This window comes from Cardiocondyla obscurior, linkage group LG12, assembly GCF_019399895.1.
Source record: "Cardiocondyla obscurior isolate alpha-2009 linkage group LG12, Cobs3.1, whole genome shotgun sequence".
Taxonomy (NCBI): domain Eukaryota; kingdom Metazoa; phylum Arthropoda; class Insecta; order Hymenoptera; family Formicidae; genus Cardiocondyla; species Cardiocondyla obscurior.
Window position 1 is genome coordinate 2035300 of NC_091875.1, and position 24017 is coordinate 2059316.

Consider the following 24017-nt stretch of genomic DNA (forward strand, 5'->3'; position numbering starts at 1 on the left):
CGCGAATAATAAACTCTTGCACGTTTAATTAAAAGTACGCGAATGATTTTGTTCGGTCCGAGTTTTTGAACGGATATATTTTTGTCAACGCTCGTGCCAGCGTTTTTAATAAATTATTTAACTATTTGTTAAATTACAAAAAAAAAAAAAGAAGGACTAACGTTTAATTCTATTGATGATAATTTTATCTCCACTCGATCAAAGAAATCAACGGGCAAAATTCATATCAAACTTTCTCGACATCCTGTATAAGCGAGTCCTCCTTGCGTGCGTGTGTAAATGTGCGTGAAGACACCTGCCGATTACGGTTGAGTTTTTTTTTTTTTTTTTTTTTAAACGCGCGTTAGGCTCGCCGGCAAAGTGTGGGGATAATACTTCTGCGACTTGATTTCCAGAGACGTTACTTAAGAACGCCGTATCGATTCGCAAAGATGTACCGGATTGGACCGACGTTGGATTGCATAATTGTAAAAGGATTCATTTGAGCCGCATAATTTAAAAAGGAAAAGGAAAGGCCCGGATTGTCTGCTCGCGAGTTAGCGTGTCATCATCCAGGGAGCGCCAGTTCGTGGACCATGATCCGTTGTTATCTTTACCTACGCTGGTTTCTTTGTTCAAACGGATCTCACGCGAAGTTCTCACTTTGCGCCATTTATCACGATTTAATTTAATTAATTAATCATAATGTATCAATTCTTTATATTATTCGCATAATTTTGTAACTCGGAACGTTTCCTTTTTTAAGAACATTACACGCTAATACATGCCTCCCATTACTATTGATTTTAATTAATTAATTACCGGTTTTGTGCGTGATTAACATCTTACATTGTAAAAAAAATATTTTGCTTTTAATAGAAATAATGAGATGTAGGAAACGTATATCTCGCAGTTTTTTGCTCTATCGTGAAAATTAAAATCCCTTTAAGCCCCGATAAATCTTACTAACGTAACGTGCTATTATATGCAACTACAATTTTAATACGGACGTCGACTCTTATTAATCGCCGAACATGTGTTACCGGTTCGAACCGCGAATCCCTTTTTTTTTTTTCTTCTTTTTTTTTCTTTGTGAAACCTCTCATCTCATCGCGAATCGGGCAGTCTTAATTTACAGATAACGTGTATCGCGTGGAAAAACCGGAATTGACGTTGATCATGGTGTATCGTGAGCGGAACAAGATACAGTCAATCCGCGAAGCGAGATTAATTTATTATCGACGATTAACGCAAAAACAAGATCGACGAAAACGATGCAATTTGTACGACTGACTTTCGCGAACAATAATTAAATAACGCGCATGGAACGGAAATGCCAGAACCGTCGTTTTACCGGCGAGCAGACCGCCTGTTTCAAGTACTTGGCCCGCAGTGACTATCACGCGTCATATTTGAACGATGGGAACAAATGTCGTCAAATAAATACGGATTGTATCATAGAAAAGTTGCGAAAACTCTTGTCGGATTCCATCACCAACGATCGCGCAGAGATATCGCGACTTTTATCCGATTATCTGCGTGAAATCGACGACACGTATCCTTTTATTACGAGTTAATAAAGTCTGACTAAGAATTATCAAAGTTTAGCTTTGGATCGATTTCGGAGTATGGAAATAAAAAGCACAATTAGCAATTACGTCTGTCCCTAAATATAATTTAGAAAAAATAATTCTTTAGCAAGTAATTAATAAAAGAGTTTGTGGAAATTTAATTTTTATAGAAAAATTTCACAATTTCTTTCGCTTTTATTTATCGCAAAATGATCCAATTTGCCAGACGTGTCTCAATGTGTTTCCTGAAAGACACCTTTCAGCCAGTCAAGCACCTGCCGGCTGTAATGAAGGTGATAGAATTTCTAGCTCGAAAGGGCAGAGAAGACGACGACTGTCGAGCGCATCTGAACAGGATGTTGCACTTATGCAGTCAGCTACCTTTGTTGAAACGAAGTTCCGAAAGTTTCGCTAGCTCTGCCATAACGGGACATTATTTTACATTTCCGGGTCTTCTTTTGACGATGCTGCCCGATAAGAGAGACGTCACGCGAATTCACAAAGTTCTCGAGTGTCTTTTACTCGTACGAACCGAAACCGACGAACGTCGCGGGGGTGAAATTAGATTTTCGCCGGCGAGCTACGGAGAACTCCCGATTGCCGGTTATCATCGTCGAATTGCTGGAGGCTGCTGCGCCGAAGATGTACCCGAAACTTTTGGAACTGTCCTACACGCTCGCCTCGATCTCGGACGAGTTTTGTGAGTAATCGCGAACTAAGATTAATTAATTGTTTTGACTCGTTAAGTAAAAAATGTTTAAATCAATCCCTCTTAAACGAGCAAAAAGGTATTTATATCACGATATATTTTTTCAAAAATCTACAGTTCGAATTTCTTACTAAAAAAAATACATAAAAAGAAAAAAAAGATTTCTAATGCAGGTCATGCTCTAAAGGTTTACGTATCGAGCCATAATTTATTCAAATATTCCAACGAGTAATACGTGCGTGGATGTTAAAGCGGAGGCGGTTTAAATCGCTTCAAGGCGTTTCTTTTCACGTGCACAAGCTCTATATAGCTCTCGAATATTCCCGAAAGGTTACAAAATGCTACGGGCGGGTATACCGAACACTCTGTTCACCAGAATGGATCTTCCTTACGCGACGCAAGTGCGCTGTACCAGACCGCCGGACATACCTCTCGAGGGAGAGGAATATTCGTGGGACGTCATGCTCCTAATAATGAATCTCTTGTGGAGTCTCATGGGATCGGTGTTACCGTCGAATACGTCATCGAAACATTTGCAAGATCTCACGTCGCTTAAGCGATGCGCCATGTGGCATTACTTATTGATAACAATTAATTAAAATTATGAAGTAAACGGAAAATAAATGAATTTTATTTATCTTTAATTATAGTATGTTTTTTTCTTTTAATTTTTAATTTTCTTTTAATTTTAGATATTATTTGTATATTTTATTAACCTTCTTTTAATAAAAATCAACTACCAAGTATAAAATATACCATTTCCGACGCAGTACAGGGGCTTAAGGTATTCTTTCAAGCGGCAAATACTTCGCGGTCAATATTGCGCTGTCAATTTGAAGACCAGAAACGACATTGCTACATTGATCCTCGCGGGAATCGTGTCTTTACCTTCCTGGGATCTCGTCAGCAACGGTATCGTGCGGGATATCGTCAATCTTTTACCGGCAATTGAATCTAACACGGCCGAAATATGGACGGAAAGTGTCAAGTTCTCCGACAGCAGCGAGGATCATCTTTTTAAAAACTGCTGACGATCGTCGCTCATCTCTTCGATATCGACGTTTACGTATTTGTAAATTAATTTCTTCGATTAGAAAAATTTATAACGCACACAAATTAAAAAGAAAAAAAGATTTGTTTAATTATTATAAAAATACGACTTTCATGTTAAAGAAAATTCGGAGCTTACTTTAGAAGAAGTGCAATGTTTTTAAATTTTAAAAAACGTATCAACAAAAGGCTTTTTAATTTTTCAGATGATGGAGAAAGCGAAGATTATACCGATTACTCTCCGGATCATTAAATTTTGCATGAGGAATGAAAAGGATAAAGGATTCTCTCCGTCGCTAATTCTTTTAGAGAACGCGATGCATATCTTATCACTGCTGGCGCCAAGAATAAAGACGGACCTTGTGAAACGTGAAGGCACTTTTACGTAAAAAAAAAAAAAAAAAAAAGAGAAAAAAACGCGACAAATAAAAAATTATTCGGGTTTTAATACATCATCAAATAAAATAGATTTTAATAATTACAGATTAATGACGATGCTTGACCGACTTTTGAACATAGGATTCGACAAACGCCTCGCGATGATTTTTACGAGAACCGTCTACTCGATAATTTTGCAGACCGATACTTTTCTACTGGAAAACTTCCAAAAATGTAGAATGACACCGTTATTAATTAGTAAGATTCATTACGAAATGTACATTTTATATCGACATATAAAATATTAAATTTTGTTCCATAAACAAATTCTTAATAAAATATAATATATCCTTCGAATTTCAGAATTAGCCAACGGTGTAGCGCACTTAAAAAGTTCACAGTGAAAAGGCAACGGATTCTAACGATACTGCTGATCGCCCTAGAAGGGATTCTCGTGAAAAAACAAGCGTCTGTTCAACAGCTGTGCGAGAAGCGTAGCGTTGAACTTATCTTAGAAATTCTCACCAAATGCTTGCGTCAAAAAAACGAAGACTTTCAAGTGGACCAGCGGTAACACTTACTAACGACGATTTGTATAAATATCTTATTATTTTTAAATTTCTTATTATTTCGAGATCTATCATTTTAAATATTTTCTTTTTTTTTTTTTTATTTCTTTTGGTATTTATTTTTGGACAGACTTTTCTTAGTGGCGGGCGCTTATGTTTTTTGAGAAAAGTATTCGGTTAATTTTATTTCATGCCGGATATCTTTTCGTGATAAAATAAAAGAATCTTTTAGATGGTTGAAGAACATCAATCAATTGACACCTCGCACTATCCTCAAACTCATTTTACAAAGCTATCTCCGGTGTTATCGCCCGATTCATCTCTCGAGGAATCTTTTTCTTCGCTCGAAGCTACGTCTACGAGTAGTTTTTCTATAAATACGATTTTGCAGAGGAATATGCGACCGAAAGTCTGAATCAATAGTCTGTTTGCGTCACGAAATAACAATGTAATAAAATATGCAAAATTAATTCCAGTGCTAAGCACAGCTTAATTTCGCCTAACTCGGTAATTAGAAATCAACTGGAGTTAGGTGTACCCGCACTAAAAACGTTATACGAATAATATTAATAAAGGATAAAATGTTTTTTGTTTCTAAATGTTCACCCACCCAAGTACTAATCGTAACCCAATGTACCTTGATATCTTACTTTGATACAATAGCTGTCTTCCTTGTCGACAAGAAGCATCCGTAGTAAATTATCAATTTATTATCATTTTTTTTTTTACTTGACAGTAATTGATTCAGATAGTATCCGATGACAATTATAAAACTGTGCTCTAAATTAAAAATCAAAGAACTGCCTTATCTTAACACGTCAACTGAAATTATAATTAAAATACGTCGCTCTTTCTAATTTCACAATTACGTCTCCGCTGATTTACTATTTTTAATTTCTTTACCCTTTGATCCCCGACGAAGGGTTTCACGGGACAAAGATCGACCCAGCCCGAAAGTCGAGAGTCGGATGTTCGCGCGAGCGGCATCCGGCGTGCCGAGGCTGGAAAGCGCGCGATCATCTAGATGACCATCTAGATAACCATCTAAACGGTCTCGAGGCCGATCCGGAGTGGGCGAGAGGGACTGGCGAGCGTAGCGAGCGGCTAGTGCGAGCGAGCATGCCGTTCGCGTCGCAAGTGAGTGCCGTCGCCGTGGTCCGCAGTCCGACGGTACCGGTTTGAAGAGCCCGTGCTTCAGGACTAGCTCCCAGTAGACCCGTTCGCACGTCCTCCGCGTCAGTGTGCCACGCAGCTCGAAGCGAATCGCTCTCGCTCCGTTCCCTCGAGCGCGTAGCGGCAGCAGCAGCAGTTGTGCCCGCGAGAGTTACGCGCGACCGAAGGAGGACGCGACTTTTCCCGGAGCATCCTGCACGACGAGAAGCGCGACCGCGAGACATTTCCTCCTTCCTTCCCGGCATTCACATCACCGCCCGAATCCTCCGCCTTCTTCTACTTCGCTCCTCTCTCTCTCTCTCTCTTTTTTCTTTCTCTCCTTTTTTTTTTCTCGGTAGCCCGAGTCCATCCCTTGAGTCCCCGTGTTCCTCCGCATCCGGTTCTCCCTTCGTCACCCGCGCCTTTGTGCGTCCCTCGCGCCTTCGACGTTCCTCGCCGCCGCCACAAGCGCGCCGCGCTCGACGCTTTTCCGTTGCGCTCCGCTTCGCCGGGAGTTATTGGCGTGCTGTCGACGGAACGAAGTCGCCGCCGCGGTGAGTTTTAGCTATCGCGCCGTAGCCTCGCACGGAAGAGACGAGACGGAAACCTCCCTCGCTGTGTCATCACGCAACCATGGCGCGTGAGGAGAGACGGTGGTGCTACTTCGATGGACGTGCGGGGCCGACGTTGGTCCCGCTGCTGCTCGTCGTCCTGTGCGCTCTTTTGGCTGGATCCTTGGCGGAGTACGGTGAGTGCCGTGCATGTACGAAGTGCTGTGTGTGTGCGTGCGTGTATACAAATGTTATTTACATATTCGTTGTACATATGCGAGCGCGCGTGCGGGCGGCCTTTCGATAACCTGTTGCGTATCACGGAGAATTTTTTTTCGGAGCAGGAGAAGCGCGAGCGAGACGACGTGAGCAACGAACGCGCTCGCGAGAGGAAGAGAGACGACGCGAGAAAGATCGGCTGAGCGTCTGGACCATTTTTCTTCTTTTTTTTTTTTTCAACTGTTTTATTAATTTTTTTGTTTTTTTTTTTATTTATTTTATTTCTTTTTTTTTTTTTAACATCCGACAGCGACGTCCCGAACGGTGCGTCAGAGAGGCCTCGCGCACCCTCCCGAAAGAGAAACGTGGCGGGAGGTCGGGTAATAAAGAATTATCGCAGATGCCAGGGGGTAGACAGGTAAAAGGAGACGAATAGACAGAGAGAGAAACAGAAAGAAAGAGAGAGAGCGAGAAAGAGAAAGGGAGAAAGAGAAAGAACGAGAGAGGATAAAGGGAAAGAAAGAGGAAAAAAAGGAGAGAAGGGCGAGAGCGGGGAGAAAAAAAATCCGGTCGTTTGTGTGGGACCCACGTTTGGATCTTGGGCCTTCTTCCGCTCCCTGCGTGATCCGGGTGACGCTCCGGTCCTCGTCCCCAGCATCCGACCGTGTCGCGCCTATGCAACGGGATCGGGGCCGCTCTTGCCGCTGGAATAAGGTCGCGTGGTCCCTCTCTTTCTCTCTCCTTCTTTCTCTTTCCTCTTCTCACCCGTTCATGGCCAAAGAACGATCTCGCGCTTGAAACGTTTACCCGCGTGACCGATGGCACGTCGCGAGAATTCGCGGAATGATCAGGCGACTTCAATTAACGCGGCGCGAAGTAAATGAGAGAAGAGAACGCCCCGCTGAGCCGCGAGATCACACATCGGCATATCATGGACCAGGGTTATACAGCCAGCCTTCATCCATATCGCACGTGTCGCTTATCACACCGCTGTCCCCCCCTGCAAGCCCTTCGTTTTAATGAGCTGTTTTTTTCACTTAAATTACGAGCGTCACGCGACGCGTAATTACTTCGTCGCTGAAACACGTTGTTTCGGCGCTTGCTTGTTATTAAAAAAAAAAAAAAAAGAGATTGCCTTGATTCGCACGAGTATGACGTACGTAATACATCTTCCTATCGTTCCTTCCCGTTACACCTGTCGGCGCTGGATTTCTCAGAGGACAGAAGGACGGGATTTTTTTTCTCGCAATTTCCAGACTCTCTCCGACCCTCCCGTTCTGACCTTCGTCGAAGGACAAGACGGCAAATTCATGGGTGACGACTCGAAAGGAGAAGGTGGTTCCTCGGGGTCGCCCTCCGCATACCGTTGACGCGCCTTGATTTCGCGATTGCAAAATCGCCCGCTACTCGCCGGAGGCGATCCGCCGTCGTACGCGTTCCTTTGCTCACCGCGCGCGCCTTCGACAGCCGGCAATTGCGACTGACTTGTCGGAATCGGCTATTGTCGACGTCATCGTAATAGTTGGTGTCAACCAGAACGCCGCGGAATGCGAAACTATCGGCCGTCGACGGCTAGCTCTCGCGAATCGCGCCGACTTTGCTCCGAGTCCATTTCAAATTACGTTACAAACGGAATAAATTAAATGAAGTAACGATAGTATTGAAGAAGGAAAAAGAATGATCTAAATTAATTAGAGGCGTGGAAGTATTTGCCTTGTCAGATATTGCGTGACGAACACGCTATTTAATTACCTCGTCTCTTAATCCTAGAATTTTGTTAAGCTACGTCGCGAGGCGATTAAACAGAAATTTATGAAATAAATTTAATTAACATTGAAACTACCGACGTGGGTTTTCACGCTTGAAAATTTTTCGGCGAGGGTTCTTCAATGTGGCGACAAACGAGAGGCGTTTGTCATCTTATTTTTATATTAACACATATTTCATTCTTATCGAGACGTTACTTAACACCCGGATGTCATTTCCATAAATTCTCGCCTTTTCTTCTTCATAATAACGTCGCGTATGCACGTAATTCGTTCTTCTACAGACAGCGGCTGACATCTAGATACAAAGACAATTTGTCACGAACGGGAGTCCGCTTTGCAAATACCGGGTCGGAAAAATACATTTCGCGAATGCAGCTGAAAAAAAAAAAAGTGTCAATCGTGCGTGCTGAAAGCCGCATGTGTCTATTATTGCACCTTCGGCTCGTTTGTACAGCAGCCGCTTGCGGATTGCTCAACAATATTTAGCACTTGCAGCACTTGCGACACTCTGATACGTAATTAATTGTCGCGGCGATATATTTTTATAATTAAAATGTGAAAATTATTGTTGAAAATCTTGGGTTTTTATTTCATTTTATCGGAACACGTTCGCAGAAAATTTCAGAGCACCCGTGCGTCTTCACGCGAATTTGTCTCATGACCGCTCTCTCGAATCGGATCCGTCCTACTGTTAAGGAATCAATAGCAGGACTTTATAACGTGTAAATGGCTACGAGCTTTCTGTTCCGCGGGCATCGTTGCGCGATGCAATAAACGACTGCATCCATAATGCATAATGCAGACCAAGTATTTTGCGGGGATCGATGGATTAACTTGCAACAACGCGACACGATACTCTCGGTATGTGTTGTATCAGCAGAAGCTATGTTTGAAACAAGTAACGTAAATACGAGTATTAATTAAACTATCTCGTTTCCGAAATTTTTGCACTTGTGATAAACGTATTTAGCGGCACAATTTTTGCGATCCTTAATTAACATTATTAAGAAAGAATTTGCATTTAACTTAAAAGTTGGAAAATTAATTTCTATAATTTTCGATAATAAATTGTAGCTTACGCGATCTAAGTAATTCGATGAGACAGCTAATTGCCTAAATGTGCCGCAGGCAAAAGTATAAAACATAAAACTCAAATTGTAAAATATAAAATAAAATATAAATAAAAAATTAATAAAGTGCGAATCCGTTCTTGCTGAGGCTCGCCTCGTCGATGTTTAATAATTCAAAAGGCGCCTTTTCCGTTTTATCTTTACGCATGTGAAATCATATCCTGAATCTTATCGCGTTCGCTTATCGCTGATAGCCGCGGTGAATTGCGCATCCGCGCGTCTCAAAAGACAATATCAGTGAACGCGAATAAATTTAGATAAGCATGACCTCTGAGTTTGCACACTACGAGTGCACACGTTTAATGTAGATCACGCGGTTAGCATAACATATCAATATTTTAATACCACGTCGCTTTAATTCGAGCGCAAGGTAAAAAGTCTGCGCTTAATGAAAGATACATATCTTTTCGCTTGCCCGACCGTCGAGACGTTTCAGATCAGCGCCTCGTTTTCGATTCCACGTGTCCGAAATTTTCGAAAAGAAGTCGTGCGCGACGCTCCAAGACGTCGAATTCGTTCCGCAAGCACGAAACGTCTCCGAACGTGTAATTAGATTTCGCGTAATTCCACGGCGGCGGGCAAAGTCTTAAAGCGCGCCGTGTCGTCTCAATTCCGCCGATGAAAAGGCCTGGCCGCGGAAGACGCGCGTTTATCCCGTACCCGCTAAACCATGTTAAAAAGTTAGCGCGTAGCGGCCTTGTTTTTCAGCCGGTCAAATTTAAAGTTGCAAAGTCACGCCTGCGTGACCCGCAATTTACCTCTTCGAGTTTCTACAAACGTAATTATTTTTGCGGCTAATTAATAATTATTTTTACATATTCATAGCGCCTAATTTACGATACTGTGGCGATCGCGCGAAGTGACTCGAGCCTACGAAATAAATTATACGTGCTTCAAAGAAAAAAAAAAAAAAAATAAAAGGAAATCGCGTTTTTTATTTATTATTTATTTTTGAGAATAAAAGATACGTTTCTCGATCCGTCGAATCGCCGTCGATTCCGGGTTTTTCATCCAGACGAGTTCCGCGAACGATTCTCGCCCGAAGAGATAATTAAGGGTGATTAGTTAAGAGAGGGTTAGAATCGTTCTTCCCGGAAAGGGAGCCATCGGGCTTAAACAATCGATCTTCGCGTAAAGACAAAGGTACGCTTGGCCGCACGAGAATGTGGAATTCCGCGGAATGGACTTTCGCGCCACCCGATATTCTCGCGAGCCGAGCGCGGAAACGCTCTCCGCGAAGTGTAGAAATTTGTCCTCGTAACACTTGGCTTGCCTGCATACATAATCGCACGCTTTTTCCAATGCGGCGGGATTAATGCGACGCAAAACATCACCGCGCTCGCGGCACCGAAATTTCGCGTTTCGAGCGGGAGGAGCCTACGGCCGATAAACTTGGAAAATCATAATGATTTCGGTTTTGAGCAACGTTCCCAAGTGTTTCTATCTACTTTCTGTTTATATGGCGCAATCGTGGGTGTCTTATTAGATTCCTTGAGGTTTCTCTTAATTGCACAGTCCGACAATCACGGATTCTTTTCTTTTTTTTTTTTAACTCTCGTATACATAAATTATTATTCGCATATACACGTGGCGTGATAGCGTTTAAATTGCGCATATTTCAACAGATACTAAAAGGGAAATTGCAGAATTACGAGATGGTACGAAAATAATTTTTTCGTACGAATAGGAAAAAAATGTTTGACTAACAAGTACGTGAATAATTACAAATATTATATCCCGAGAATGTGTCGGCGATAGCAATTTAAATAAAAATTTACAACTACTTAATAAAACATTCCGTATGAAAAAAATGATAATTTAAAACAAAAGTAAGTATTTAATTAAATTCTTCCTGTATAATGTGTATATATTAAAAAATAAAAAATACTTGGCCTCTTTCTCCGTTATCGAAAATCAAGATAAACAAGTATTACTACATCAAATCTAAATTTTAATAAGGAATGCATCAGATACGTCGATACGAAATTCTATCGACTATATCGAAGAAAAGAACCAAAAGAAAATTCCCCCCCAAAAAAAATAATTCCGGCAGATTTTCTAGATCACGAAAAAAAATTTTTTTTCTTTTTTTTAATTTTCGTATCGCGCAATTCTGGCGTAGATCGCCGGGAAATTTCTGCAACTGTCACTTTCGCCGTGGCGAACGTAGAGGGGACCGCGATTTTTATCATTTCTCATCAATCTTCTCTTTCGGCGCGCATTTTCCCGGGGAAAACATGGTGGCGGGTAACAGCGGGTACCGGAGTCGCGCTCCTATTCATTTTACTGGCGACTCACAGCGAACGGACGAACGTGCGCCGACAGCTCATCCATGAGTCACGGCTTTTGTCATATTTCCATCGACGTAGAAAGTTCAACGCACTCTCCTCGACCACCGCTCGCCGTTACACCTTTCGTGTACAACCGCAGCCCCGGATCGCTCTATTTTCGCTAACGCGCGGCGTATCGTCGGACTTACACTCGCGGTGGCCTCGTTCGTTCCACGGAAGACGCGTACGTCAGCCAAAGAAGTCAGTGTCCCCATCGATGGGATCGATAATCGTGATACAGTGCTCATACTAGAAGAAATTATTCGCATTGATAAATTTTTCGAGAGAGAAGGTACGCTTTCGAGTCGCGAGAGTCCTGATAATTTGATTTTGAGTTTAACAATTGTCGGCATAATTGAATTTTTTTAAATAAATTTTTTATGCGTTCCCGGGACGAAGTTCGATTTGTATTCGAAAGCGTATAGATGATTTTCGGAATGAATTCATCTCGATCGAAGTGCTTTTAAATATTCAACGACGCCAGAAAAACATTGAAATTTTCGCCTCATCGTAATTACGCTAATTGCCGTAAATCACAATACCGCGAGGTCAAACTTGTAGCTTCGTTCTCTGTTTGCCAAGTGAAACTGATAATTAAATGAAACGGCAAAAATATGTTACGTTCGTGACACTATTTTCCGTTGACCACCGCTCCAGATTTTTTTTTCTTTTTTTTTTTTTCTTTTGCCAGAAACATTTCGCTATTTAAAGCGAATTTTCGGCGATCTACAACTCTCTCGCGTCCGAACCCTTGCCAATTTTCTATTTATACCTGTGCTATGCTTTGTGTGTTTTAATGCATTCACATATGTGGAGATGCTCCACATAACTCGCACTTATTCCGATTTTTCAATTTGCTTCATCACGAGATATATGTATATTTAAATAAAAAAATAAAAAAAATGTAGAAAAATAGATTGTCTAATAAAATATAATCCCAAATATATTTTAAAGTAAAAACAATAAATGTCGCGATAATAAATTTTTTTTCTAGACTTTAAATTTAAACAAACATTATATTTAACGACTCTCTCTCTCTCTCTCTCTCTCTCTCTGTCGTCGGTCTGGCATATGTCGATAGTTAACTCCCTTTATTACGCGCGCTTTTATGGGCGCTCGTTCGTGCACACATATTGCACACCGCTCGTTGACGAAGATGCGTGTACGTATCCGGTTTCGGTAACGCATATCACCGATACGCCGGCCGATACGCGGCGTAATCCACACGCGTGTACGGTGCCGGCACCGATCGGAGCGTGACAAATATATATCGTCTCTTTAAATGGCTTTGTGAAATTAAAACGCGCCGTCCGAAAATAAAACGCCACTGGTCACGCGTCATCACGCCTGCGTAATTGTACATATATTAATTATTAAATTGCGACTGAGATGTTTGGAGGATTTTTCCGAGGGGACTGTTTACACTTTCGTGAAATTTCCCGGCGAGTAGCGAGACGCGAATATCTGTGAGACACGGTATTCCTGAGTTACTGTTTTAAGTAAGTCTACACTGTGTAATCTGGCGTACACCCGCGCGGACACGGCACACATGAATACACGTACGTTACGCACGCCCGTGTGGGGATAGATTAAGACCGACGGCCACGCGTCGGCTTTATCACGCGACTTTGCTTAATGAGAGATATCCCTAATGCGCTTTGTTAAGCAATCGTTATCTCCAACGTAAACTACACGCCCGCCTTCCTGTAACGTAACACGGTACCGTAATGCAGTCGGTTTCTGCATGAAATACGCGGGGCGCGACGAAGGCGGATTACGCAATCGCGCGCGAGTCCGCGATCGCAGCCCCGGTTTTCTAAAATTAACGACGCCGACGAATAAAGCGGGAGGGAGGACCGCGCGAAGGGGAGGCTGCGAGAAATTTCGCGGCGAGGAAAGGGCGCAGCGCGTGGTCAGACAACCGGACACCCACGTGGCCCATTTTATACGGTCATTAAGTCGTCCGCCTTGTGCGAACGGCCCAAACGATTATACTTGATTGGTCCGTGCCTCGTGCGTACGTTCGCCGTTTCATAATTATTAAATGGACGACTCCACGTCAGGCGCTTTCTTCCCACCCCAAATTATTTCGCGAACTTGCTTATAGCTCGAACGCAATTGCTCGAACATTTAATTTTCTAATTAAGAAGAAAATAAAAAAAAAAAAGTACCGTTAATCAAATATAAACGAGTGCAAATATTAAAATGAATGTAAAATTAAAATAGAAATTGGTCTATCGTCTGTCTATATAAAATAGGAATCGAGATAGGTCGAAATATTGAATACTTTTATCACAACTTTATCAGCTCGGGTCAAAAAAGGGTCGCTGCTACGATCGACATTTTTATCTGAATCGGGCGAACGATCGTTTCGATTAAAGAGACCGAATGGTCTATCCCGTTTTATCTATTTCAGCGCGGATAAAGAATTAAGGACGCTGCGATCGGGTGGCAATTTGCGTTCCGTGATTGCGTTGGAAGAATGCAGCCATGGGCGCGAAATCGCGAGTTCGTTGCACTCGAGGCGAGCGCGAGCGCGTAAGACCGCCGTCTTTACGAGCGCGCGCGAACGTACGGCGCGTATGTACGTACGCACGTGTGCACGCGTCTTGTCTCGGTCACGCGTAGGTGGTGATCATCGCGTGTGTCGTTCCACGCCGGAAGCCAGACGTAGCCGCACGTACGGCACCGGTGGGCCCTTCCTTCCGCCCTTTCATGTATTTTCGTTGGCGATTCATTGCCATCGCGTTTATCGCGTTTTAAAGAATTTCTTTTTTTTTTCTTTTTTTTTTAACAGCTGTGTACGACAGTATTCGGTCAGCAGTTCGCTAAGTTGCGACACTGACATACGATAATAATAATAATTATTATTATTAATAGTACGAGGATCCAGTTCGAGCCAACAGGCTCATCAATTTAATTTTAACGTTATTGCTTGAAAAATATTCCGCGACACCGTCAGTGGAGCCTCTCAAGGATGGGCGACACGACACTCTCGATTACGCAGCGCGCGCCAAGCGATATGCCGAGCTACTGGCCGGACAACAAATACAATCCGACGGTTTCCTCGTTAATTATATCATCGGCGTTCTTTTGACGTCTGCACCGTGGAGGAGACGATAAGTGGCCCTGGCGCCGCGCGCGGCTCGCGAGAGACACGTCTTCGTCGCACGCTGCGCGACGCTCGCGATCCGTTGCTCTCGCCGATGCGGCGGTATGGCCGATTGGCTCAATTCATTCTCAACGTTATTAGATTGTGTCCAGACGCGTCGCGCCGGTCGCGCCGAGAATAGATTACGCGTATACTGCAGATGCGCCTTCGAAACGAGACGCGGAATATCGATGCGATCTCGACCGCGAAAAATCGCCCGGCTTAGCTCTTCTGGATTTGTTTAACGAGTCCGCGCGAAGCCCGACGTTCTCGAAACGTCGAGTCATTATTACCGCATCATTAGTCGAGTTGTAGATTAAATCTTAATAATTATTATTGGTCGATTTATCGTTAGAAGATTTCAGAAAACATTATACATTTATCGAAGTTCGGTTTCGAAGACTTTACACTCTTCATTTTTATTCAGCACCGTCCGGAATAAATTTGAATATCATACGAAGACCGTGACGTAAGGAACGAGACTTTTTGTTCGCTTTATTATCATAGTCTGCTTTATAAAGTGTATGCATTTTTTAATGTAATTACCGGACGGTAAGCAACTTCTTGATCGCTAGACCGTCGATAGATTCTATTCTCTAAAGCCAATGTCGGACATTGTTGTAAGTCACTAACACGTCCTTGTAATATTAGATAATTATATACCTAGGTTAATTACTCCGTTTCGCCTGTGATTAGGTAATTAAGCGATGCATATGCGTCAAGATCATTTCGTGCAACTCTCGTGTACAGTTTCGAATCGAGATTAACGTTTCGCTCAAAATAGCACGGTGCAATCTGGACTTGAATACGTACGCTATATTTACTGTAACAATTTATTTATAGTTTCATGTTCCTCATTGTTCACTTAATTCCGCAAAGAACAATAAAAAAAAAAAAAAAAAAATTCCAAACTATTTATTGAAAATCTCAAAATACTAAATTTTTGCCAAATAAAAAAATACAGAAATATTTTTCACCGCGTCGTTATCTTAATATTTTATTAACGTACGCTTAGATTACCTTTAATATTTCAACACAATTATTCGCGATAATTCGCAAAGACAATGGGCTCGAGCCGACGGCGCGATCGAGAGGGTTCTTTGCAAGCGAGTCAATTCAAACGTCGAAGAAGCGGCACGTATCACCCCATCGACCTCGTTAATGGTAAAAGGTCTTTCAGCGAATGACCGAACGGAATTGCGTACCTTGCAATGCATTGCTCGCTTCAATAGAACGGATCATCAGCGAGTATTAAACGGAGAGGTTTCGTCATCGCGAGCGACAAAGGAAGAGCTGAATCGATCAAAAGTCTCGCGAAACAAAGTGCGTCCGCTTTGTTGTCTTCTCCGAGCAACACGTGTCTTTAAAGACATATATTTATTTCCTCTCTCGCCTTTGGATGCGAGAGCGCACTTTAATATAATTTATACGGAATTTAAATCGCCGCGGATCTAATCCCGACGGCCCGCGACTTTAATATCCTTCGTCGGGATAAATATATATATTTTCGAAGAAAAATCGCAGCTTTATTCGCCGCGCGCGGCGATCTCCCGCTTACGACGTCGTTATTACCACGTGCCCGTCAGTAATCAGTTACTTATACCGCGATACGAGGTTAGCGAGCATCATCGTTCACAACGTGTTTGCTCGCCGAGCGAATCCTGCTTACGATTCCGCTTCTGCCTGCTCATTGAGCGAATCTCGCCTGCAATTCTTTCGCAGCTGTTATTATCCGCTGTTATCGCGGGTCGTCTACAAATTAACGCACACGCTCGCTTTTGACATATTTATGCTTCCTGTCGAGAAACATAAGTAAATAGTTGTATAAATTAAGGAAAAAAAAAAAAGAAAGAAAGAAAGAAAGAAACGCAAAGCGTAAATTCAAATGCAAGTCGAAAAGTCTCCGTACATTCTTAATTACCAATTCTTTCGAGAGTCAGAAAGGCATTAAAATCATTCATATACATTTATTCTTCGCACATCTCGGTGTCAGTCTTAAATAATCGCGAAATGACAGAAAAGCCCGCGACTTCTCGAACAATTCTCTGGAATGGTTCATTTAAATATTACCCGTACCGCGAGCGAAGAAAACGTTTTGCGGTCCATTTCTCGGCTTTCACCGGCTCTCGCCGCGGACGGAAATTCGCCGTGACGTCTCGGGTTATTTTTCGCCGTAACGCGGGGGTCTCCGATTTCTATCGCGTCCCGGTGTTCCGGCGAATTCAAGGGTTCCTTGGGTGCCGTACGTGGATAAATTCGCCGGCGTTCGTGCAAATATTTACGCGGCCGGTGCGCCACATGCACGCCAGCACACGTCGAGCCCGATGCAGCAAACGTATAGTCGAGGAAATTTTTTTTACGATCACCGTGGTGTCACGGTGATTGCGGACCGCCAAATAATTACAAGATTATTTATTAATTAAGTGCTATGACTCTGCCATTGTTAGGTAAGCCCATAATTCAACTACTGTAACATCGCAGTGATTCTCGGCATATGAAATCTTCACCGCGTAAGCGCGGCCGAGGCGCAATTAATTTCAGCCGAAGGATCGGAATGACTTTACGCAATTACGGCGAAGGCCGGGAAAGAAAATGAAACTGTTCTCTCCGCGTTGCATGGAAATTTCTCGCGGCGCGTAAAAGCGCGAACGTGGTGCATCGCGATGATAATTAAGATACAGGCGTAAAAAAAACTTCGTTCGGAATTCACTTCGCGGATGCAGTCGTTATCCGCGTGCGTGTGCAGTTCCGTTGCGTGTGTGAGCGTATATTAATCGTTCTTTCAACTTATTTGTCAAAGCTGATCGCGCTCGCGTATATGCTGATTAAAAAGGAGATGTAGAGATTTTATTGTTGACGGACGATTGCCGCCGCTTTTTTCCGCGATGCCGACCGACCGAGGCGGTGCCTCTCGTAAAATATCGAAATTATTAGTTTGTCTCCTACATCCTAACGTTGCATCGCGATGTAATTTTACTTTACGCAGATGTCACGCGTCTAGTTTCCTTCGCCCACCGCGAGCAATTATTCCAATTAGGAGTTATTCTTGAATAAAGAGTGACTTTATTGTAATTCACGATTAACTTGAGGCAGGAGGAGCGTCATTTGCATTTCTCTCACAATTCAGTTGTCCGATTAATTGGGGCAAATGTACCGTTTGCCGGCACTCGACGGAGCAAGAAAGACGGCGGCGGTCTCGCCTCCGTGTCAGAACGAATCGTGAGACGTCCGATCCGTCCCTCCCCGCCGTATTCATTAGCGTTCTCGCGAACTGTACCGATAAATAGAAAGCTAATTACCGCCGGGAGCGCGATTGCAACACTAACAATAAGATTTCGAAAGGTTCGTTCAATTGCGAATCTAATTGCCGGACTGATAAACACCGCCGGTCTGGTGTATATTTTCTGTTTGTCATAAAATCGTTCTAATGGCATTACTCAACGGGAAGCATTCCACATGGCAGGCGTTGATTTCCATTACCGTTAGTAAAACTGCGGATTCAGGAACTCAGAGAAAAAAGAAAAATATCGATTAATACAGGATGTTTCTGATTGTTATTTATATCGTTGTTAATAAAGTAGAATTTGCGGGACACCAAAAGAAACATGACGGATAATTGAACGTTCTAAGGAACGGCGGCGAATTTGACGCGTGCGACAGGTTGTGAAAAGTTTGTCCCGTGCCACTTTTGTCCCCGAACTGTCCGTTAATCGCGCCGCGGCTATCGCGAGCGTAGAAATCGAGGTTAATCCGCGCGTTTCATGGCACTGATCTCGGACACCGGCGATGGGCTTGACGTTGATGCATCGGTTAAATGGACACCCGATCCCCTCGAAGGGAATCACTCTCGGCGAGTATGTGCGAACCGAAGACAATGCACGCGATGCAACACGGTCGTGCATGTGTCATAGATCGGTCCTAGTCATCATTCAATAATCAGTCGTAGTATCGTAATTGCAACACGAGCTCAAGGACATGTCGAGACGAGTTTTTAATTTATTTTTTTTTTTTTTTTCGATCGCGACAAATACGTATCTCTCCACAAGCTCGGGGATTAAAAATAAAAATTAAATGATAACACAGAAATAAATTAATCTATTGTTTTCCTCACCGGAAATTAATTACTCTCGATTTAGATAGCATGATTAATTTAAAATATTTTATCCATTACACAACTATGACTACTTACAATTTGTTCTGCATCAGATTCTAAAATAAAATTTTTTTTAATTATTTTCTTTTTATTTTTATCTTTTCTGAAATGGTAAAGAAATTTTTTTTTGTATTGCAGACCATTCTCACTACAGTTACAGCGGATGGAATGGCCAGTCGTCGTTGGATCATCAGTTTTTAGATATCAGACTAATCGATGGTACAAGTGTGGGAAGAATCCGCTCGAAGAGGGCGACCACCGAGTCATCGGTGGTGGTGACGACTATTAGGACCAGTGATCTGCTCAAAGACCAGCCGGCTGTACGGCCGCAGCCGCAGCCGCAATCGCAGCCGCAGCAGCAGTCGCAATCGCAGCAGTCGCAACCACAGCAGCCGTCGTCGCAACAGCCGCAGCTGCAGCACCAACCAGCGACACAACCGGCGACGTCGAACGCGACCAACACCGACGTATCACCTTATTCCACGGCTTACTCGACGAGCGAGGTCACCGTGGCACCTCTGTCCACCCCTCGACCACCCGATTCTGTCTCCAGCCCTAAGCCGGACTTGAAGAAGAAGGCGTCGCAAACACCAAGTCCCGCGACCGACGCGGTAGGTCGTTTGATCGACGAGTTTATTAACTAAACAAAGTCTCTTCGGCTATTCATAAATAACGCAAATCCGTTATAACTTGGTCAACATCCCGTTAAATTAATATCACTTTAACTTTCTGTTCTCCACGATCGCGCGAAAGAATCTTCAATTTCGTAATACCGATTGCATACATAATAAAAATCTGTTATGCTAACAGTTCCAAAATTCTCTCGTAATTCTTCGTTTAAAAATGGTTTCCTTGCAGGCGACGCTGCACGTGTGGGCGAATCGTACGCTGTCGATTCGCAATATCACCGACGTCGGCGAGGAGGAGCAGCCGACGCCGATGCCGACGAAGGACACGGGGGAGGACGTCGTGAAATCCGACGACATCGGGGACATCTCCATCAGCAAGTTCAACGACGTGACCAACACCACGCTCACGGAGAACAACATCACCAAGACGGTCTACGACACGCATCAGTATTACAACAGCACGTTCATCGTCAACGACGGTATCTGTAAAAAGTATTGGGTCGACATGGACAATCATCCGGATCTTAGGGTCAATCATCTGCTTAGCCAGAGCCATCAGCGTGCCGCGGTGAGACCCGTTCGTCATTAACTCGCATCGCGGCGATTGTCGTGAGAAATGGAAAACGGCATAGAAAGTCACGATCACTGACCGCGTCCAAGCGGAAAAAGCTGCCTCGCGGCGCTTACAAACCTCGCGAATCTAATTGGCGTACAGTTTTAATCCTAACCGAATTTAATTTAAAGTACTAATCGGAGTCAGAAATTGTACCGACCGTCGCGAAGGTAACGTTGAGATCGATCAACCTCGCCGAGGGCGAAGTTCCGGAAAGTGAGCCATGATTTTCGCTGTTGCAGACCGTCAAGCTGAAGTTCGATTTCCCATTCTACGGATACAACGTGCGCAATATCACTATCGCCACCGGCGGGTTCCTGTACACCGGTGACTACGTACACAGCTGGCTGGCCGCCACCCAGTACATTGCACCGCTCATGGCGAATTTCGATACCCGCCTGTCGAACGCCAGCTACGTCAAGTACGCTGACAATGGTGAGTCATCGGAACCTCAAGCGTTTCCGTGCCGCGCGAAGGACGCGCTTGTTCCTCGCAATTTCTTTCAAAGTCAATCGACGCCAATTGTATTCTATTACGTCCGAGCCGCTCGGCGCGGTCTTTCGCCGCGTTTGCACTTGCCGCGGCTGTATTTCAAACAAATGCGCCCTCGAGATTGAAAGACGTCGTTTTACGATTTCTTTTAAAATTTCGCGAGTTTTTTCAAACGTTCTTCGGGCTCCTGAAGAACCCTCCCGTGCCGATTTTCTAAATCCTTTCTCCTCGAGTCGGCCGATCAGTCGCGGGGCAACGGAGAGGCCGAGAGAAGAGGGATAAATCGGCGCGACGATTTGCCGATCGTTATTACACGCCTCGCCGAGCAAAGAAACGCGGGGCCGTGCCCGGATCGCGGCGCGAGATTTGTTATATTCTTCTTTTTCAATCTGCACGACAGGCACGGCGTTTACGGTCGAGTGGGAAAAGGTGGTGCTGCAGGACAGGCCGAAAGCCGGCGCGTTCACTTTCCAAGTGACCTTGCATCGGAACGGAGACATCGTGTTCGTCTACTCGGCGATACCGTTCTTGGTCGAGAAGATCGTGGACACGAGGCATCCCGTCAAGGTCGGCCTCAGCGACGCCTACATCATGGATCGAACTGTGTTCTGTGAGTAACGCGCTCGCTACCCGATTTGATTGTTGCGTAACCTTCGCGAGAACAATATCCGCCGCCTATTCGTCATCGAACGTAAAAAAGCTCCCTACCGATGGCTCGATATGCGACTCGACGTCGTACGAGCGGCCGAAAGTTTCGAACGACGTAACGTAACTACCTATGATTTTTTTTTTACGATACAAACGCTCGCGTGAATAAAACTCACAAAACAGTCTAACGATGTTATAATAATTTATAAATAAATTAAAATTATCGCGCACAAGGATTTCTTTTTTTTTTTTTTTTTTTAATTTTGTTAAATATTTATTTTAATTCCTGTCGAACTCACGTTAGAATCCAAATGTTAATTCACGAAATTATCTTTTTATGAGTTACGCCTCGTACGAACTTCACTTGAATACCTGAGAGAAAACGAGAACTCATCGCGCCGATTTCGTTTTGCAGTCGTGCGGCGGAAAACCATCTACGAGTACCACCGCGTCAACTTCAACCGGCAGGACATAAAGAATTGCACGGTCATCTACTTGAAGGCCTTACCCACGTGCCTGAATTTCGACAACTGCCGGGACTGCCTGACGAAGGTGCCCGAGTTCGACTGCAAGTGGTGTTCGGAGCTGAACAAATGCAGCACTGGAACGTCCCGGCGGCGGCAGGAGTGGCTGCTACGAGGCTGCGACGTGCGTAACGTCAAGGACGTGCAAAACTGCCCGCAGTTTCAGATCACGACCTTCAGGGGCGATTACGACGGCCACGTGCATCCGGAAGAGGCAGCCGCCACCAACGAGCTCGGCATGAAGCAGGAACGATCAGGCATGAGTTCCTTGGACGGTCCCGGTAAATATCGTCACTGAGTAAATTGCCCTCTTTCCAACTTGATTTCAGTAATCTCTTTTCTTTCGAGATCAAGAGGCAACTTAGACATCCGCATCGAGCAACCTATTCTTTTTATTTTTATTTTTTTTAGTTCCGAACAAGGTGAAAATGGGCGTTTCGGGAATAATCGGTATTCTTACCGTCGTCGCTTTAGTGGTGGGTCTCGCGGGATGGGGAGTATACGCTTATCGCAACCCTCACAGCGCATCGGGACAAATGTTGATCAGGGTAAGAATCTCCTTAAATTTTACCAAAAAGTACTTTGAAGAATTTCATGAACAAGCGATGATCAAATAATTAATTTTTTTTTTTTTTTTTTTGAAATTACGTTGATTTTTCAAAATCGCTTATTCTTTAATATTGGACATGTTAGATTTAGTTAATTTAATTTATTATGAAATTGAACTTTTAGTATCGTCCGAGCCAATGGAGCTGGCGAAGAGGCGAAGCTCGTTACACGGCCGCGACCATTCACATGTGATCAAGTATTGACAGAGATCCAGTCACAGTCAGTGCAAAACTGTTGAGTTAATTTCCTATTAATTATAGCCGAACACGTCTAGCAAGTTTACGGGAGCGTAACGCATCGCCGAACAGTTTACTCGCGATGACGTCTCGCTTGTCAGACTCACGTTAACACGAAAGAATCGCCTTTCCCATGCGACGAGTTCCAAGCGGAATCGATTAAATCGACAAGTGACCAACGAATGCTGTTTTAGTTCTTTATATTTTTATGTCGAAGAAAGAGAAAACATATCGGCGTTTTAACGAGTTTATACAAAATATATATATATGTACATATATATACACATATACAATATATGTAAATAATTATATGATTATCTCCGAGTTATAATTATATAATTATACATATCAATAATTGTATATGTATGTATATATAAAATTATGTATAATTATTTAGATATGTACTAACAAAAGAAATATATATATATATATAAATAATTATATATGCCGGGTAATTACACGGTCGCGCCGTATAATTGCGCGGACTTCTACATACAAAGATATATTTTACGACAAAGTTTTCCGAAGATTCACACGAGCACTTCGTAACACGCGTGAGACAACAAGCGAGCAAAACGGCGAAAGGAAATAGCACGAGATATTGAAAGATTTTATAGCATCAACAATTTCATTAGTTTGTGAGTGTATATAGTAGTTTTATGGAAGCAACATAATTTTTATCTATTTCTAAGTATCAAATAACTCTCACTGTCAAAAGGTGCCTTCTTCGTGAAATTTTTTCCGGCGGTATATCGTGTATAGTGACAAACGGAGAGGCCCGAGGGGGAAAATCTCATTGTAAATCACAGTTCTCGAGAGATCGGCCCGCGTTCCGCGGGAAGCGTTATTTCAGCAGCTGTTGCAAAATCTGTATTTTACAATCATAGTAAATTATTGTTAAAATCCAATTGAGATGCGTTATTAAACTCGGCCGAGATCAAGACCGCCAATTACATGTTACGATTTTTGCAACAGCCAAAGATGTAACTTTTTTTCCTCTGAATGCCGGCCATTTGTTTCGGTCCTCTTTCAAAGGCGAATTTCTTTTATCTGAATAAATACATAAGAATCAATTAGTGAATTAGAGCTCGTTGATTCGCAGGTATTCGCGACACATCGATTATGATTGCATAGAGCCTACGAAGGGGACTGAAATAAATTATCGGATTTTTTCTTACATTGCTGTACGATTTAATTCATAGTTTGTGATAATAAATATTATAATTATTATAATAAGCTGTGCGTTAATTTTTTTCCCTTTACTCTTTCTTTTCTAACGTAAAGATTTTTTTTATACTCGATGCCAATATAAAAATTAGATAAAGCATCTGCCTTTCAGAAATAATCGATTTATCGTGGTACAATTTTGTTTTGATAATTTCCAGCAAACAACGAGATGTGTAATATTTCATACAATAATTTATAATATTTATATCATGCGGTACGTACTTGCAGTCGATAAACGACCTGCTTGTTTCGTACCTCGATTACCAGGTGACACTCGGTGTATTAAACGATATTTGTGATACGTTATACCATATTCACATGTTTAATA

General features: G+C 43.0%; 2 protein-coding genes across 2 annotated transcripts; both read left to right on the top strand.

The window, feature by feature from the left end:
• The first annotated feature begins 541 nt into the window (after window positions 1-541).
• Window positions 542-4583, top strand: LOC139107022 (uncharacterized). The gene is given in 10 exon segments (XM_070664231.1): window positions 542-1551; window positions 1622-1629; window positions 1721-2083; window positions 2085-2250; window positions 2590-2830; window positions 3035-3279; window positions 3282-3331; window positions 3516-3694; window positions 3794-3964; window positions 4069-4583. Coding segments are annotated over 10 exon segments (1866 nt in total). The 5' UTR covers window positions 542-1301; the 3' UTR covers window positions 4262-4583.
• A 73-nt stretch (window positions 4584-4656) lies between these two features.
• L(1)g0289 (lethal (1) G0289) lies at window positions 4657-23698 on the top strand. The gene is made up of 8 exons (XM_070664864.1): window positions 4657-6156; window positions 18850-19322; window positions 19570-19908; window positions 20196-20388; window positions 20846-21055; window positions 21509-21898; window positions 22029-22165; window positions 22350-23698. Exons 1-8 carry the CDS (start codon window positions 6042-6044, stop codon window positions 22416-22418), a joined length of 1926 nt encoding a protein of 641 aa, XP_070520965.1. The 5' UTR covers window positions 4657-6041; the 3' UTR covers window positions 22419-23698.
• The last annotated feature ends 319 nt before the right edge of the window (window positions 23699-24017 follow it).